This window comes from Pan paniscus, chromosome 13 (genome assembly GCF_029289425.2).
Source record: "Pan paniscus chromosome 13, NHGRI_mPanPan1-v2.0_pri, whole genome shotgun sequence".
Lineage (NCBI taxonomy): Eukaryota > Metazoa > Chordata > Mammalia > Primates > Hominidae > Pan > Pan paniscus.
In genome coordinates, this window is record NC_073262.2 from 132,467,480 (window position 1) to 132,487,375 (window position 19,896).

The 19,896-nt window shown below is 38.0% G+C and overlaps 1 protein-coding gene across 50 annotated transcripts in view; it reads right to left on the bottom strand.

The window, feature by feature from the left end:
- Positions 1-19,896, bottom strand: part of TRIP12 (thyroid hormone receptor interactor 12) — a 161,457-nt gene that overhangs the window by 79,399 nt on the left and 62,162 nt on the right. For 17 of the 50 annotated variants that reach the window (XM_055109182.1, XM_055109178.1, XM_024927804.3 and 14 more), the window contains 3 exons: positions 17,274-17,399; positions 15,788-16,443; positions 15,641-15,700 (listed from right to left, as the gene is read on the bottom strand). In XM_055109182.1, the coding sequence (XP_054965157.1) occupies positions 15,641-15,700; positions 15,788-16,443; positions 17,274-17,399 (842 nt within the window). Of the gene's footprint in view, positions 1-15,640; positions 16,444-17,273; positions 17,400-19,896 lie in introns of all 50 variants that reach the window. The other 33 variants (XM_055109162.2, XM_024927799.4, XM_063595575.1 and 30 more) reach the window with 3 other exon arrangements.

Consider the following 19,896-nt stretch of genomic DNA (forward strand, 5'->3'; position numbering starts at 1 on the left):
GCCACTCAACAAGAATGTCACTGGTTAGATTAACATACTCTTACCCCAAAGGTTTTGTGTAATGAAGTTAGGTATAAATGTAGATGTACTCTTTTCCTCAAAATTCTTGACCTTATTATATTGGTATAAGTATATATGCCCTTGTTCCTATAATCTTTAAACCTCTGGATAAAGATGAAACTGGCAGTTAGTATGGTCTGCCTAAAAATCCTAATTGTTCTGTTCTCCAATACAGACGTGTCTATAAAACAAACAAACAAACAAAAACAGGCTGAGCATGGTGGCTCATGCCTGTAATCCCAGCACTTTGGGAGGCCAAGGCCTGAGGATCATTTGAGTCCTAAGAGTCTGAGACCAGCCTGGGCAATGCAGATCTTGTCCTCACAAGAAAACCAAACCAAAACAACAAACAAAAAACACAGGCTGGATATAGTGGCTCATGCCTGAAATCCCAGCAATTTGGGAGGCTGAGGCTGGAGGAATGGGTGAGCCCAGGAGTTTGAGACCAGCATCAACAACACTGTAAGACCCTGTGTCTCCACAAAAAATAAATAAATAAAAATAAATTAGCTGGGCATGGTGATGCATGTCTATAGTCCCAGCTACTTAGGAAGCTGACGCAGGAGGATCCCTTAAGCCCAGGAGTCCAAGGCCATAGATTACACTACTACACTCCAGCCTGGATGACAGAGCAAGACCTTGCGAAAAGAAAAGGAAGAAAAGGAAGGGAGGGGAGAAGAAAGGGAGGAAAATAAAGAAAAAAAAGAACATGTATTCCTAATTAAAAAAAAAAAAACTGATTTATTCAAAGTTCAAGGTTTCAGTCTTTCAAAACAGCGGCAATTTGCAAGGTTTGGCTTTCGAAATGTGATATAATTAAAACTGTATGTATCCAGTTGCAAGCTTTGAATTTTTAAAACAACATTGTAAGAGAATCAGATTGAGGAGTGACAATGACCTTAGATATTTTACTTACACTTATGTAAGAATAGTTAAGATGCTTTGGGGTACTTCCTGCTTACATGATTTACTTTCCTTGTCTACTTGAAATTTTATAAATTTTAAAATGTACTTCTCATTACATTAGACTATTATTTAATGATTCCAATCTCATCATTTTGCAGGAGAAATGAGCTCAAGGAGAAATGTCTGCCTACTTAAAAGGAGTCATCAAAGGTAGGTCACTACCAATACTGGAATGGCTTTTACTCTTAGTTATGTTATGTTAATTAAAAATTAGAAATAGACAACTGAATAATAAATCTTCGCTGTCCTGTTTTTATGCTATCTTCCATTCTTACATGATCTATGTTAAAGGCATGTTAATCTTTCATATGGTAATCTGAGATACACATATCAGACCTATTACACAGTCCCACAATCAAAATATAGTCTCCCCCACCATGATAAAGTATGCTAGCAATGAAATAAGTAAACTTTCCAGCTTCTTCAAGATTCCTTCTGTTATACAAGAAGTCAAAGCAAACATCAATGTCAATGTATTTGATAAGACTCTATAAAAATCGGGCAGGGACGAAGAGGTGAGGGAAGTGGATTTAAGATCTTCATTCCATAAGTAATTATTCCACTCAAATAATTACTGTTATCTTCCAACTTACACATGCATTTTCAAGTGACTTTAGATGACCAAGTACACACACCTATTTTTAATGTACAGAAACCCTTTTTCTGAGTGCACTGCTTATTTATTTTTAAAGTTCTCTGGAGAGCTATCTCCTACCTCTTCTCCACGTGGTACCATTGGAAATGTCTTTTCCAACACATTTCTACTATTACACAAGAGGGTCAAACACCAATCCTCACCATCATCACCCTTTTTTCTCCTCCACCATACTGATTCATTCAAGGACAGGTATATAACCCAAGGAAATCAGGGACTTCCTTAAATGTTGATATATAAATGAGTAGATATTATCCTCTTTTATTGTAAAGGGAGAGTCTGAGGGAGGTCACAAGATGTGAGATTGCAAGTGCTATCTTCATTTGACCTCTGGATCCAGCCAAGCCTGAAGCTAGGCATTCTCTTGGCTTTACCCATCATGTGAACTGATTTGTATTTCCATTTAATTTTGGTTGAATATCCACCATTAATCCCAAAATTCAGACCGTAAGTCATTATTAGAAATTTTAGTCTAGAGCAGGTGTTGACAAACGGCAGCCTGTGGAACAAATTTGACTGGCAACCTGAGCCTCTCAAGCTATGAATGGTTTATACATTCCAGAAAGTCATAACAAATGAAGAAGAATATGTGGCAAAGATTGTATGTGGTCAGCAAGGCCTAAAATATTTACTATATGGCCATTTGCAGAAAATGGTTACTGACCCAGACTTTGAGGGGGAAAAAAAAACACGTAAGAATTCATCCAAATTTCAAAAACTAGTTAAAACTCTCCAAAACAAAAGAAATAAAGCCTCTTTATATTTTAAAAGAATACAGTATACAAATTAATATCTTAAGGGTAGATATCAAAAAAATTGCTACAAGTCATTTACATTTATAGGCATATCAGGGGATGACTATGATGATCTTTAAAACACAAACGCCTGGCCGGGTGTAGTGGCTCACATCTGTACGCCCAGCAGTTCAGAATGCAGAGAGGCAGGAGGATTGCTGGAGGCCGGAGTTTGAGACCAGCCTGGGCAACATAGTTTCTACAAAAAATTACGAAGGAAAAAAAAAATTAGCTGGGTGCGGTGACACAAGCCTGTAGTCCCAGATGCTCAGAAAGCTGAGGAAGGAGGATTACTTGAGCAGTGAGCTATGATCACACCACTGCGTTCCAGCCTGGGTGACAGATCGAGACCCTCTCTTTTTTTCAAAAAAAAAAAAAGGGGGGGGGGCGGGTAGTTTTTGTCTTGAGATGGAATTTATTCATGGAAAGATGCTGTGGACATCACTGAAATGACAAGAAAGGATTTAAAATATACATAAACTTAGTGATAAAGCAGCAGCAGCAGGGTTGGAAAAAAATTGACTCCAATTCTCAAAGAAGTTCTACTATAGATAAAATGCTATCAAACAGCATCGCATGCTATATTGAAATCTTTCGTGGAAGCAAAAGTCAATCAACGCTGCAAACTTTATCGTTTTGAAACTGCCACAATCACACCAACCTTCAGCAACCACCACCCTGATCAGTCAGCATCTATCAACACTGAGGCAAGATCATCCACCAGCAAAAAGATTATGACTTGCTAAGGCTCAGATGATCATTAGCAATTTTTAGCAATAAAATATTTTTAACTAAGCCATGTACATTGTTTTTTTAGACACAATGCTATTTATTGCATGCTTACTAGATTACAGTATAGTGTAAGTACAACTTTTATGTGCACTGGGAAACAAAAAAATTCATGGAACTCACTTTACTGTGATTTTAATTTTATTGTGGTGGCTGGGAACTGAGTGCATTAACATCTCCAAGGTATGCCCGTGTAACTATATTAATGGTTACTTTGGTAAAAATAAATTTAAAAAAATGAAAAGTAATCTATGAGGTTATAAAAAGGAATCACAGACTTTTATTTTAAAATAACTCAGTAATAATAAGACAGATTTTGGAGATAATGAGCTAAATCCCAAATGCAATTTTTTAAAGCAAATTTTTATTTCCTAGTCAATGCACAGCATTTCATGCACTGATTTGTCAATATGAATTATAAATATTGGAAATGTCCAAAGGTATTCATCTAAGCAGTATTTATAATGAGGAGAAACTAGAAAGGAGCTAGATGCCCAATAACAGGGAATAGTTAAATAAAACAGTATGGTAATTAAAGTTGCAAGAAAACAGTTATTATTTAATAAGGATTTGAACATGTTGGCACTTTTACACAGCTGGTGGGAATTCATATATTTCTAAGTGCAGTTTCAAAATATATGTCAATATCTAAAAAGAATATAACCAGTGACTTAACAAGGAAAGAGTGGTGTAAATTACAAAGCTATACTTAATTAGGGTACATCCATATCTAGCCATTACGAATGATGTAATTTATAGTTATTTGAAAGGAAACCACTCTATTACAAAGTGTTTAGACAAATAATGCACTTTTGTTTCTCCACAACTATTACCTTGCTCTGTCATTCTGAAGATGAAATTTAACGGACATCAAATGTCTATTTCAGAGCCTGGCCACATAACAGGCACTCAAAAAGTAATGCCCACTGTCATGTACAGCGAGATCATACTTTTGCATATGCCTAGCGAAGTGTCTCCCTTCTGGGTAAAGACAGAAGACTTAACACACACGCACTCACTTCTGTCTCCACATGAAATGCCACTAATACAGCATTAAAACAATCTGAGACATAAATCTACAAGGATGAGAAGAATGGAAGACACTATCATTACAATACAATTTTAGGAGATGAAAACCAGAAATGCCGGGGCTAAATGCACTGGGAAGTCCAGAAAGCTGAAAGTAGAAAGCTGAGATTAACTACCAATCAAACTGACACCAGAGAAACCCAAAAAGGCTCAGGATCTGATGATGCCAGATACCTCTAGGGCAGTGTTGGGATTAAAACTGAAGATTGGCTGATAGGCTGTTTACAAGGCATCAGATCCTCAGATCCTCTCCCACACTTGTACAGCTGGGTAACCATTCCTCTCCTGGTTCCAGCAAAAAATAAGACCTTTATTCTTTAGGAAGTATAGAATATAGAAATTCCTGACTAAAGTACACAGTACAAATAGGTTCACTATACCAAAAATAAGAGGGAGAGAAGGGAATCGAGTACAGACATACTGTCTGACAATATACATTATCCTGCCTCCGTCTGTGGCCTCTTCTCCCACTTGGCCCCCAGAACTCAGGCACTTAGGGCTTCACCTTGAGGCAGAAGTTTGAAACAATCTTCTCTGTGGAATTTTACCAGCTAAAGAAAAAAAGATCTAAAAATAATGATAAGAGGAAGTTTACAACAAAATGACCCAACCAGATCACTAAACAATGAATCCTGGTCAAACCTCCCTTATGTACTCAGAGCTTATAAATTAGACTTTTGGTCTTGAATTACACTTGAGTATGAGGAGACAACCAGGAATTACCAGAATTACCAGAATATGAGGAAAGTTCCTAATATGAAAGACAAAACCAATCCAAAATGCAGGCCCCACCCCCACCACACACACACACACACACACACACACACACACACACACACACACACTTGAGATTACACAGGCAAAGAAAACTCACCATTAATGTCATCAAAAAAGAAATGCAACCATAAACCAAATGCATGATTCTATAAACAAGAAAATGAAAACAAAATCACCTCTTGGAAATAAAACATGGCAAACACGGGGGAAAAAAAGCATTTCAAGAGAAAAGTTGGAAGATGTAGAAATCTACCAGAAACAACGAAAAAGGAAAGCAATGTCAAACAGTAAGATCAAGACCATTTAAGAGGACAAGCACTCAATAGAAAATCAAGAAAGAGAAAAGAAACAAGTACACGGTGACCAACAGTCCCAGTTTGCCTAGGACTACGCTGGTTTTAGAGCTGTAAGTCCTGAGTCTTCAGAATGCCCCAGATCCAGAGAAAGCAAAACCAGTTGGTCACCCTATCAAGGAATAAATCGGAACTAGGAATGGTGCCAGTATTGAAAGACAGAATACACTATATAATTCTTGAAAATTCTGAAGGAAAGTAATTCCCAACCCAGAACTCTATATTCACCAATCTGGCAAATAAGTATCAGGGTGGTATAACATTTTCAGACATCTAAATTTTGAAAAAATAAATTGTAAATTATTAAAATCTCATAAATACTTTTCCTTAGAATCAAGAAGAAATATTCCACCAAAAAAAGAAACCAAGATGACATGAAATCTAGAAAAGGGAAACTAAGAAGACTGAAGAAAATCCCAAGGCTGAAGCCGTATAACCAGGCATAATGAACAACCATCCAGAGGCCTCATTTCTTCAAGATGAAACAAATGCATGCAGACAGCCTGAGAAAAGATTGTGACAATTAGTAAGGAATGTGGAGTTTGAGTAAGTTCATGGGAAAGTAAGGAAAACAACAACAAAAAGGAATTTAAAATTCAGGAAAAGCAAAAATGTGTGAGAAAGGAAATGTTCCTTTACATGGCTCAGTGTAAATAACATTTAGATGTTCACGATACAATAAACCCTGCGTGCTGATCATCACTGGGAATACAGGAAGTATGTAACAGTATGTGTTTGGTAGGTGAATGGGGTGGGGTAAGGTTAGAATGCAAAATCTTCATTTTCCCTAAGGGGAACACAACAGGGATCAAACACTTGGGGGTGGGGGAGAAGAATCAACAAAGGGATATATAAAAGCACATAATCTAGACACTGAAACATCAAAATAATCAGCTATAGAAAAGGGCAAAGTGGCAGAAAGACTGCTTTAAAAAAAAATAATAGATCTGGCCAGGCGTAGTGGCTCATGCCTATAATCCAAGCACTTTCGGAGGCCTATAGGAGGATCGCTTGAGTCCAGGAGTTTGAGACGAACCTAGGCAACATAGTGAGACCTCATCTGTACAAAAAAAAAAATCTTTCTAAAAAAATTAGCTGGGTATGGTGGCATGTGCCTGTGGTCCCAGCTACCCAGGGTGCTGAGGTGGGAACACTGTTTGAATCTTTTGAGATCAAGGCTGCAGTAAGCTATGATTATCTTCTTGAAGAAGAAAAAAAAGATCTTATATAACTCTTTCACCTAACACTGCACATAAGTGTTGATAAATATAAAGTGAAAATTTTTGGCATAATACATACCAAAAGAAAAAAAAAGAGGTAGCCCTTGGTGAATGAAATTAAAAGTGATTTTGTATTTTTCTTCTTTGTATATTTTGGTACTTTCTGGATTATTTTTAACAAACATATATCAGAATCAGAAGTGTCAAAACCATTCCAGAATACACGTAAGAATATAAAGGACAATTACTAATGTAAGTTGAGTAAAACATAATTTGGCTAATTTAATTCTTATTTTGACCTTGCATACAAAACAATATATAACATGGTCATTTATAATTTCCAAACAATGTAATACAAAGCAAAGCCTTGTTAACAAAGAAGTCAATGCTGTATTTACAATTAAATGATCTCTTTTTTAAATTTGGCCACTTCTGTTTAAAGTTTTTTTAAAGCCTCAAAAACACTAGGATTATTTGTTAGTAATTTTTCAAAGCGGTCACATATTGGAACTTCTAAACTTTTAAGTTGCTAAATTACTTTAATAGCTGCCTTGTTAATATAGAAAACTGACACTCAACCCATTTCCTCTTAAGCTCCCTGCCCAACTCTTCACAGGGCTCACAGATAATCTACCTTTTTCACGCAAGTAGAGATGATCCTGCAAGATGCAAGTTGGTGAAACTGAAAGGTGACAGCGTGTGGCAGTCCTCACAGCCCTCGCTCGCTCTCGGCGCCTCCTCTGCCTGGGCTCCAATTTTGGCGGCACCTGAGGAGCCCTTCAGCCCACCGCTGCAATGTGGGAGCCCCTTTCTGGGCTGGCCAAGGCCAGAGCCCACTCCCTCAGCTTGCAGGGAGGTGTGGAGGGAGAGGCGCGAGTGGGAACCGGGGCTGCACCCGGCGCTTGCGGGCCAGCTGGAGTTCCGGGTGGGTGTGGGCTTGGCGGGCCCCACACTCGGAGCAGCCGGCCGGCCCTGCCGGCCCCAGGCAATGAGGGGCTCAGCACCCGGGCCAGCAGCTGCGGAGAGTGTACTGGGTCCCCCAGCAGTGCCAGCCCACCGGCACTGCGCTCGATTTCTCGCCGGGCCTTAGCTGCCTTCCCGCAGCGCAGGCCTCGGGACAGCAGCCCACCATGGCTGAGCCTTCCCCCGCCTCCGTGGGCTCCTGTGCAGCCCAAGCCTCCCCGACGAGCGCCGCCCCCTGCTCCAGGGCGCTAAGTCCCATCGATCACCCAAGGGCTGAGGAGTCCGAGCGCATGGCGCGGGACCCGCAGGCAGCTCCACGTGCAGCCCCGGTGCGGGATCCACTGGGTGAAGCCAGCTAGGCTCCTGAGTCTGGTGGGGACGTGGAGAACCTTTATGTCTAGCTCAGGGATTGTAAATCGGCACTCTGTATCTAGCTCAAGGTTTGTAAACACACCAATCCGCACCCTGTTACTAGCTCAGGGTTTGTGAATGCACCAATCGACACTCTCTAGCTACTCTGGTGGAGCCTTGGAGAACCTTTGTGTCAACACTCTGTATCTAGCTAATCTGGTGGGGACATGGAGAACCTTTAGTGTCTAGCTCAGGGATTGTAAATGCACCAATTAGCACCCTGTCAAAACAGACCACTCGGCTCTGCCAATCAGCAGGATGCGGGTGGGGCCAGATAAGAGAATGAAAGCAGGCTGCCCGAGCCAGCAGTGGCAACCCGCTCGGGTCCCCTTCCACACTGGAAGCTTTGTTCTTTCACTCTTTGCAATAAATCTTGCTACTGCTCACTCTTCGGGTCCACACTGCTTTTATGAGCTATAACACTCACTGCGAAGATCTGCAGCTTCACTCCCGAAGCCAGCAAGACCATGAGCCCACCGGGAGGAAGGAACAACTCCAGACGTGCTGCCTTAAGAACTGTAACACTCACCACGAAGGTCTGCAGCTTCACTCCTGAGCCAGCGAGACCATGAACCCACCAGAAGGAAGAAACAACACATCCGAACATCAGAAGGAACAAACTCCAGATGCGCCACCTTAAGAGCTGTAATACTCACCATGAGGGTCCGCGGCTTCATTCTTGAAGTCAGTGAGACCAAGAACCCACCAATTCCGGACACAAAACCATGTATCTAACTTAAATTCATCTCTCCTGCTTAACACATTCTTATTTCCTCCCTCCGTGCTAGGGGCCCAAAGCACTATGTCTTCCTAATCTAATCAGAATCTCTTTTCTAGAATTTGGCTTTTGCCTGGTTCTTGTCTAGGTCTGATAAAAACCACAGGCTACATGCAAAGTCACCAGGAGAATATGAAACTCAAGACAAAAGTAAGCTGTTAACTACTGCTATGTTACTAATAACGTGCACATGATGTCCACTTTAAATAATAGAGAGTAAAGTAGATCTTCAATAGAACATCTGCCTGGAAATATAACTTAAGTTTTTCTATAAACAGGTTCGATAATTACTCAGATTTTGATCACCAATTGTTTCTTATAATTCTATACCATCATCATCTACTCACTTTGAAATTATTGCAAATTTTTTTTAAATTAGCTTTTATAAGAAGGTAGATTAGCAAAATATATTTTGAAGCCAAACTATTATAAAATTATTTAAAGTATATTAAAATATAAAAAGATTTTTGAAGCCATCTATATCATTATATTACCCTACTGGTTTTATATTTATGCTGTATAAAATTTGCAAAAATGTCTACTTACTTAGGCTAAACAAGAGACAGCTATAACTTCCTAATGTACATTAAAAATTGTTACATAACAATTTTCTTTCTGGGGTACTCAGGAGACTTTTACCAAGTAACACAGAATGACCTTTGTCTCAGAGCTGTTTTGATGAGATACAGCTGGCAAGCAGCAATGCTTCAGGAAGTCTATCACTAAAGTAGCGGTTTCACTAGATCTTCTGCCAGCCCTAGTGCCTCGCCGGGAACTTGTTCATTAGTCTATCAACAATTGACTAAGCAGCACAATAACAAGGTCTTCCTGTTTAAGCTTCCTCACTAAATGTATTATATCATTTCCTGAGTGTACTCCATGAACCACTACTGGTTCCCAAGTAATAGCTGGTCAAATTAATTTGCAAATTATTGGGTTAAGAAGTTACTGCAAGTCTTCCCACAGCTTTCAATATATTCCTGCTTATCTAGAATCTCCTTGAATAATACTTGAACATGGAGAATGGTTTTTCATAAAGCATCTTAAAAATACTGTTGTTCCTACAATTTTTAAAACATTTCCTTTACTATGAAAGCTCTCCTACTGACCAATTATGTCTTAGAATAAGTCTTTACCTAAGGAAACAAATCACATTCAAATAGGTTCAATTCTTAAAAACTGGAAGAAAACAAAGGATATCCAAAATAAAATAAAATAACCTACCCAATGTGAAATTTCTCACAATGGCCTACTCTATTTTTAATATAATTTTTAGATTTTTATTCTACTAAGATTTGTATTAATCAGAAGCCCATCTCTCAACTTTCATCCACCCACTGAATCTAATTCTGGCCTCTGAATTAACGTTAAAACAAAAAACCCTGATGCATACAAAAGCCCTTTAAATACATGACCTGGCTGGGCGAGGCGGGCAGATCACCTGAGGTCAGGAGTTCGAGACCAGCCTGGCCAACATGGCAAAACCCCATCTCTACTAAAAATACAAAAATTAGCCAGGTGTGGTGGCACCTGTGAATCCCAGCTACTTGGGAGGCTGAGACACGAGAATCACTTGAACCCAGGAGGGGGAGGATGCAGTGAGCAGAGATCACACCACTGCACTCCAGACTGTGCGACAAGAATGAGACTCTGACTCCAAAAATAAATAAATAAATAAAATACATACATACATACATACATACATGACCATAACTCTCAATTCAACATTACATGGTGCATTACAATATGTTGCTGCATTCTATGGCACTTCATATGTGAAAACAACTTTGAAAATCTTTCATTTATGCTTCACAAGGAGGAATCTTATTATTTTGCAAATAAGATTAGTAATAGGGTTGGTATCATAACTACAGCTGAATGATTTGCCCAACCTCGCCAAACTATGAGGAGATAACAATATTTTTTAAAGCAATGTACATGTATTAATATTGACATTTTTGTTTTCATTTATGTTGATGTATCCATTTATATAGGTTACATGTTTACATATAAAATTATGCAATTTTATTTGTATATATATTCCTAGTTTTGACTTTCTTGTGTAAATTTAAGGGGTGCAAGTGCAGTTTTGTTATATGGATATATTGCTTAGTGGCAAAGTCTGGGCTTTCGGTATTAGCCATCATCCAAATAATGTATATTACAGCCATGAGGTAATTTATCATCCTTCATCTCCTTCCCAGTCTCCAATGTTTATTACTCCATACTCTATGCCCACGTGTATACATTATTTAGTTCCAACTTACAAATGACAACATGTAGTATTTGATTTTTAGGAAATAAAAAAACTTTAAATCTGGTGTTCCAAATCTAATAGCTACCTTAAAATTGACCAATGGCCAGGACTTACTGATCCCCCATTCTCAAAATGCTCCTTTGAATATGTTTTCTGCCTTAAGATATTCACTTTCAGTTGTACACCCTAAATTTTGTGATGCCTCCTGTGTACTAAGCACTATGCTAAGTCTTCTAATGTTTTCATTTATTCCTCAAATAGCTATTATGCCCATTTTACGGAGAACAAGTTACAAACATTCCCCACAGTTACCAACTGAAAAAATGGCAGAACTAAGATTTGAATCCGACATTTTTGGCTCTACTCCTCAAAATATCATTACCTGAAACCCAGAGACAATCATAAAATACCACATTTTGCCCCTATATCCTTAAGAAACATTACCTGCCAATTAATTCTATTGTAAACTATTTTCTGAAGTGACACATTTAATCATGCCTAAAATGCACAATGCCTTGTTTTGACTTCAAGAAACCTACCCAGACTGAGCTTGCCCTATCTGTTCACCCCTATGCATTCTGTCCTCAAGGCCAATTTCTGGGATCAAATGGCCTGGGTTTTAACTCGGCTTTGTCACTTCTTAGTTCTGTGACCTTAGACAGGTAACTTTACTAATGATCCAAAGCCTCCTAACCTGTAAACTGGGAATAAAAATACTTGCCACACAAAGGCTAGGCACAGTGGCTTATGCCTGTAATCCCAGCATTCTGGGAGGCCGCGGGGGGTGGATCACTTGAGGTCAGGCATTCAAGACCAGCCTGGCCAACATGATGAAACCCCATCTCTATACTAAAATCACAAAAAATTAGCCAGGCATGGTGGCGCGTGCCTATAATCCCAGTTACTTGGGAGGCTGAGATAGGAGAATCACTTGAACCCAGCAGGCAGAGACTGCAGTAAGCTGAGATCATGCCACTGCATTCCAGCCTGCGCAACACAGGAAGACTCCATCTTAAAACAAACAAACAAAAACAAAAAACAACAACTTGCTACACAAGACCGATGAGGAACAAATAAGATGACTCACGTAAGGTATTCAGAACTGTCAGGCACTTAAAAGCACAGTAAATACATGCTACTTTGTTTTGAAATGTTTTCATTTATTTGAAAAACAGCAAATATATGGTGAATGATATGGTATGAATCCTTGGGTCCACATAGTATTTATCTCTAAATTTAATCAATACTATCAATGAAGGACCAAATAACATTTCATTTTCTCTAGAGTCTTAGTATCTCCAAATGGCCCAATTATGTTACAACAGTAAAACACAGAAACTAACAAGGGTTTAAAAAAAAAAAAAAAAAAAAGAAAAGAAAAGAAAATGCTTCATTCAAGGTCACACCTACTACCCCCATCTTCAAATCCTAACTCTGCCAAGTATGAGGTATATTACTCAGAGAAGTTATTTCATCTCCTTGGAATACATTTCCTTGATAACTATCCTAGGCTGGGCATGGTGGCTCAGGCCTGTAATCCCAGCACTTTGGAAGGCTGAGGCGGGCAGATCACCTGAAGTCGGGAGTTCGAGACCAGCCTGGTCAATATGGCGAAACCCTGTCTCTACTAAAAATACAAAAATTAGCCAAGCATGGTGGCATGCGCCTGTAATCCCAGCTACTTGGGAGGCTGAGGCACGAGAATCGCCTGAACCTGGGAGGTAGAGGTTGCGGTGAGCCAACTGCGCCACTACACACACTCCAACCTGGGTAATACAGCAAGACTCTGTCTCAGGAAAAAAAAAAAAAAGTGTATCCTAAAGCACCATTTTTTTTTAAAAGAATATGTAACTGCATATGTAAAATACCTGGTACTTATTTTATGCTACACAAACGCTGGTTCCATTCTCCTGTTTCAACAGCTTAGGCTACGATGAGAGATCAGAACTGGGATAGTGGCAGTGAAAACGGAAAAGTGATTTAATAGTAACAACAGAACACAGATACTGTGAAAGTGAATGAAATAATGGTGAAATGAGTTTTAAAATACTAAATTAGTTTGTGACTATGTGCTGAGCAGGCTTAATGGAATTATCTGGATTGGTTTTATCAAACCAGCAGCATAATGACATTGCCAAAACTCTTGGTGTTTCCTGATTGAAACACCAAGGAGGAAATCCCACTGATTAGCCACTGGTAGAGTTGGGTTTTCTTTTAAAAATCAAGTTAACAGACTATATAAAGAAAAGAAAGCTGATCTCTACAAAGCACCAAGGCCATGACACTCAAGTACAATCTGCTATTGCCTGGCCCTAGAACCCTCCTACACATAAGAGATGAGTTCTTCAAGTGAGGCAGACTGGAAGGCAGAAGGGGAAGTGAATCCTAAGCAGCTTGCTGTAAACTCAACCTGGCTCACTGGCTGTGAATATTACATAGCAGGACTGACAGACACAAAACACAGGGAGGAAAGGCAGTATAAAAGCTGACATATATAACTCCAATTATCAATAAAGCCTTGGAAGGACAAATAGTTGGTTGTCCTTTTAACTTGGACCTTTTTTTTCCTTCTCACTTCAAGATACTGATCTAGCCTATCTTAATCCTTTAAACTTACAACATTTTATACAGATGTTCTGCATATTTAAAATACCAAAACAGAACAAAGTTCAATCTAAAAGTAAAATATGTTACTTCACAATAACCTATCATACAGGTTAAACATAAAATTTTTTATATAGTACCTACTATTAATAGTATTGTCATTTCAGGTAATATGTGAATCAACCAAAAGTAGTTTTAGACTGCAGTGTTAAATTAAACAGAGCTAATAGTTCTGATTCAATTTTAAGTTAGGCTGATTCAATATGAGCTATACTTTGACAAGAATGCTAGTAGACACTATATACAATCTTTTTAAACCAAGAAAACATTATAGCCCTACCCAAATGTAGATCTAAAATCCATCAGAGAAGAAAAGATGCTTAAAAGCAAGCTTCCTAATTAGGTATTATAAAATTAAAATGCTTTTAAAAATTGTAGAGATAAGTGCTTTATTATCCTATTTGTCCTTTATAGGTTTCTGAAATAGAAATAAGGAAAAGAAGCCTGGGCACAGTGGCTCACACTTATAATCCCAACACTTTGGGAGGCTGGGACAGGTGGATCACTTGTCCCAGTTCAAGACCAGCCTGACCAACATGGTGAAACTCCCTCTCTACTAAAAATACAAAAATTAGCTGGGTGTGATGGCGCACACTTGTAATCTCAGCTACTCAGGAGAGGCTGAGACAGGAGAATTGCTTGAACCCAGGAGGTGGAGGTTGCAGTGAGCCAAGATCGTACCACTCACACCACTACTCCATCCTGGGCAACAGAGTGAGACTCTGTCTCAAAAAAAAAAAAAGGAAGGAAGGAAAGAAAAGAAAGACACTAGCATTCCCCAGATAAGCAGCTGGTTCCCTGAAGAAGTCTTTTGGTAAAGAGAGAGGGAGAAGAGTTCCTGGATATGTCCAAAACTGACTCATGAAGGAATGCACATAACGCTATGTTTCTTCCATCTACTTTCTGTTTCTTTGCTTGAATGTATTCTCAAAACACAAATTCTTTCTACTCCACTGTAAACTTTTAGAGAGCAATATTCTTACTCACTTAGGACACAGAGTAGTGTATATAAGAGTAGTGAAACATAAGTAGTATTCATCTTTAGACAAAACTCCTTAAAGACCGTGAGATACTACATATGAAAAAGTTTAATTTATATTGAGGTATATTTATAGTAATAACTTAATTCATTGTATCTACACATCAAGAATATCTTATATAAAAAAATATATTTGGCCAGGCATGGTAGCTCACACCTGTAATCCCAACACTCTGGGAGGCCGCGGTGAGCAGATCACTTGAGGTCAGAAGTTTGAGACCAACATGGCCAACACAGTGAAACCCCATCTCTACTAAAAACACAAAAATTACCCAGGCATGGTGTGCACACTTGTAAGCCCAGTTACTCTGGAGGCCAAGGCAAGAGGATTGCTTAAGCCCAGGAGGCGGAGGTTGCAGTGAGCCAAGACTGCGCCACTGCACTCCAGCCTAGGCGACAGAGTGAGACTCCATCTATAAAAACATATATATATTTGATCTCTGATCATGGCAACTCATAACTAAAAAGAACTCCTAACTAAATGATAATTTTGTATGTGGTATAGGAGAAAATCCAACTTTATGTCCCATCCTGATATTAGGAAATCAGTGAAGTAGGAGATGCCGCGAGGACCAATAAAGACACAGACACTAAAATGTGATGGTTTCGTAATAATGGGAAGGTAGTATTCCTTACCTGTCTCAACAAAACTAAATGTAGTAGCACTTACTACATGCTGTTATGTACTTAATTACACAGACAGTAATACATCTAAGATTATCTAAGACTGGGGGAAAAAAACCCTTAACTTTAAAGCATAATTGCTTTTGACAAACCAAGAGAAACTTTCTTTAATTAAAGAAAAAGACCTTTTTGTAAACTTACTTGCTAATTTGGCCTGTAATCCAGAAGGTCCAGGTTTTGATGTCTCTGACTTAGAAGACCCTGGAAGAGACAGTTTTGTTTTAGGAAGGCTAACTTTAGGGCTGAAACGAGCAGCCCAATCAAATTTTGAAGAGCCACCAGTTTTACTCTGTTCCTTTTCCCTGCTACTTCTTCTGGGGCTGGGACTGGACGCTGAACGGGAACGCCTGGCCTTGTTCTGATCTTTTCCTTGTTTCACTCTGGCACCTGGTGGTACAGTGGAGGAGGCCGAGGCTACAGCAGAAGACGAGGAGGAAGTAGAGGCAGCAGAAGAAGAATCAGTGATGGTGCTACACCCAGCTTTGGCTGAGGTGGCTGATTTTGAAGCCAGCTTGGTAGGTTTCGCAGATCTCTCTTCTGCACCAGTTGATTCAGACCCGGAGCCACTCTTTACACAAGAACTCTCTGTCCTTTTTCTTTTCTGACTCCGTGAACCGCCAGTGGCCCCACTCTTCCTGGTATGAGCCTTGCTTGTTGATGGTGATTGTGCAGATTTCAGTTGTTGCTCCTGGTCTAAATGTCTCTTCTTTGACTTACTATGTGGCTTATTTGTTTCTGAGGGAGATTCAGTATGCTGAAGTGCTTTAGGTTTTTTTGCAGAGCTAGGAGAATTGGTCCTGTTGTAGTCTGGACTAGCACTGCGCTTCACTCCTCGAGAATTGTCTTTCTTAGGCACCTGCCCCGTTTTTTGTCTTTCTGAAGTATTGGCTCTGTCTGGATCCTCTGGTTGTGGAACTATCACAGCAGATGATGAACTGCAGCTTCTAAGAGGTTAGATAAGAAAACAGTTAATATCAGCCTGTCATAATTACAACTGTCATATATAATGCTTTCAAAAAATAAAGTATGAATATGTTCCTACTAAGTCCAGTATTAAACATAGGTTTTCAGAAGGTTCAAATCTGTAAAACGAAATAAAAGAACAAAACAAAAGCAGATGTGACTTTGGATACTAAAATATCTGATTAAAAGATAAGGGTGTTCTTTAGCCCAAAGATTACTGACACTAACACTCCTAATCACAAAACAAGAATTAAGATTACAAGAAAAACAACACTTAATTGTTCAGAACCAGAGGAAGCCAGAATATTGATGCCCTATTCACAAGCACAACTGCTTTGTCAAAGCTTAGAAGAAATAAGCATTAACATACGCACTTTCAAAATGAAGGCTGAGATTTTTATATTGTAGTACTATCAAATCTTCAAAGTTAACATTGCTTTCCAAAGTCTCTTACCAATTAGATCTTAAGAATCACTGACCTAAACCTAAACTATGGCTCTGACAATAAAAACTAAAAAAAAGATTAAAAAATAAAAAGAAATAAAAAATGGCCATAATGGTTTGTTAAGCAAAGGGGGAATCTTATGGCTCTCCAAACAAAAATATCATTTTATCATTGACAAACTCATTGTCTAGGGTATACTGCACTAATCACTGCAAAGGTAATAAACTGTCAATCCTAAAAGTTACTTAGAGAATAATGAAAACATGTATCAAAACGTTTTGGAATAACCTCAAGTTTTAACATTATGCAATGATTTGAATGCAAATAATTCTGCCTTGAAAATGTATAAGCAACATGAAGATTTACCTTTTAGAAAGGTGTCCCCTTGACAGTTCAGAAGTAGTATTAGACTGCACTTTGGGTGCCTTAGAATTAGATTTTCTACTCTCAGGAGGGCTATATCCCTTATGTTTTGCCTGCCCTAAATGTGACCTGTCAGCAGAAAATCAAAACAGAAATCTATCAGGAAACTGAGATGCAAATACAATACTGAAAGTGAAATATTTTTACATATTTCTTAAAGCTTCCCACAACTCATTGTTGACCCTACCCTTTTTCCAAATATTTATAAATTTTAATTATTATTCTACTAAATAATCTGGCAAAAAGAAATTGCCTCTCAGAACCACCCCCGCCCCGCAATACCGAAGAGTTTATTATCACCAGTAGTCATAATTGCACAGCGTTGTTATGGTTGCTTAAGCAGTAACACATTTTTCAGCAATTTTAGTGCAGATATTCAAATATGCTACATTTTAACAAAAAGCAAATTTAGACTTTAGATCTAAACACACTTTTAATACATAATGTGACTGTAATGGCTTTAAAAGTTTACGGAAAAGACAATTGATGATTCCCACACTGATACCGATTTCCAATTTGTACGTTAAAATTCAGGTAAACACAGCAAATGCAGAGACAGACGAACCAATTCTCAAACTGATTTTACACAGAAAATCATTTCAAGCACTAAACAATAAATAAACCTACATGAAATCAATATAGTGATACCTGCTAAAACTTTAAAGTACTTGTCAACAGAAAGAACACAAAAAAGTCCTGGAGAAATATGGAATTTACCACAAAAGTTCCAAAAAACATTCAAATAATTCCATGATTGATATGGTGCATCATATTTACAATAAATCAAATCCTTATGCCAGCACTGTTCTAAAAGCAAGTTTGAGGAACATGAAAAAACTGTTTTCAGTTAGATTATTTTTTAGACCTTGGGGAATGGTTACATGAGATTTACATAAGCAATAAAAAACAAACACACGTTGATATCCAGAAAACTGCTGCCATTCGGGTGAGATATTAATGTAACAAATGCAATTTATGTAATTCATAGCTGATATCCACTTTCCACATAAGAGCATATACTAATGAAAATTTAGAAAAAAGTTTCATTAATACCAAATTTACTTGTTAAAAAAAAGTTTAAGGCTTTTATTCCAAACACCATCTCAAAAGAACTTAGAAATGAGTCACTGAAAATCTCACAAAATAATTCTAACTCAATCTGTAAGGATGCCATAAATTTCTTAAGATATCATACAAGTACAACCATCTGTTCCAAAAGAGGACCTAAGGTTTCTCTTTTCTGTATCACTTCTTCTTCCATCTTTCCAGAATTCATGAAAAGAGTCTTAAAAGAAGGTAAGAAATTAGCTTCTTAAGAAAGGAAATAGTTCCTGGATCCCTCATATCATTTTTGTTTTTAAGGTTCTAATCTGAAAGTAATAATATGTTCTAAAGACTTATTAGAATAGATGAATTTCTTAAAAAAAAAATAACAAAAAAACAAAACTCTAGGTGAGCCTTTCAAGTGTTATTAGTCTTCAATTTTAGTAATGAAAGGACACATATACTTCAAGAAGCATATTTTCTAAAGTTGTAGCTAAGCTGAACTTTGTAAGATTTTTTATACATTGTGTTTTTGTTGTTGCTGTTGTTATTTTTTATTTTTTGGTGTTTCAGACAGGGTTTTGCTCTATCGCCCAGGCTGGAGTGCAGCGACACTATCTCGGCTCACTGCAACCTCCGCCTCCCAGGATCATGTGATTTTCCTGCCTTGTATATATTGTGATTTAATTTTAATTTTTCCTAGATATTCTCCCATTGCAGACTAAAATTTTGCTTTAACCAATGAGTTTATTAGAGATTTAATTTCTAAGAGTTGCTTTTGTTTTTGTTATATTTCTACTAACAGATCTCAGAGTTCAACTCTTTTTTCTTCAGATATGAGACTATTTTTCAAATCATTCCATAGTTATTCTAAAAAAGAGGTGTAACGTTCTGTTTTTGGGGTGTGGAATTTAACAGCTACAGGAAATATAAATTATGTCATTCAGGTCCTCTACATTCTTATTTTCTTAAAGATCGTTGCAGTGATGTTTTAATTAAATCACGTTTTCTACTTTATTTCATTTTAAAATTTAAAATATAACTTGTTGCATTCCTTGATAATTAAACAACTCATTCTGAAAGAAAACTACATACATTCAAAGCTAGACAACTTTGTGAAAAATAAATGCCCAAAACAATTAAAAATTATGATTCATTCCATTTGTCATCAGAAACTGGCCCATATGAAACTAAAGGTGAGGTCTGGGGCAGCAGCCCTCCTCTTTTTAACTCAAATAAATTGTTCTGTTGACTTTTATACAGCTTATGTTAGATCCACCTAATTCTACTCCTGTGTTATTTCTCATGCCCTTACTAATACCTTCAATGAACTTAAGAACTTAGCATGTAAACTCTCTATATTATACCACAAAAAAGTAAACAGTATCCAAATCATTTAGAAGACCAAGGCTCACAAAACTGGCTTAAATTCAGCAATGCCCAGCAGGGCACGGTGGCTCATGCCTGTAATCCCAGCACTTTGGGAGACAGAGGCGGATGTATCATGAGGTCAGGAGTTCAA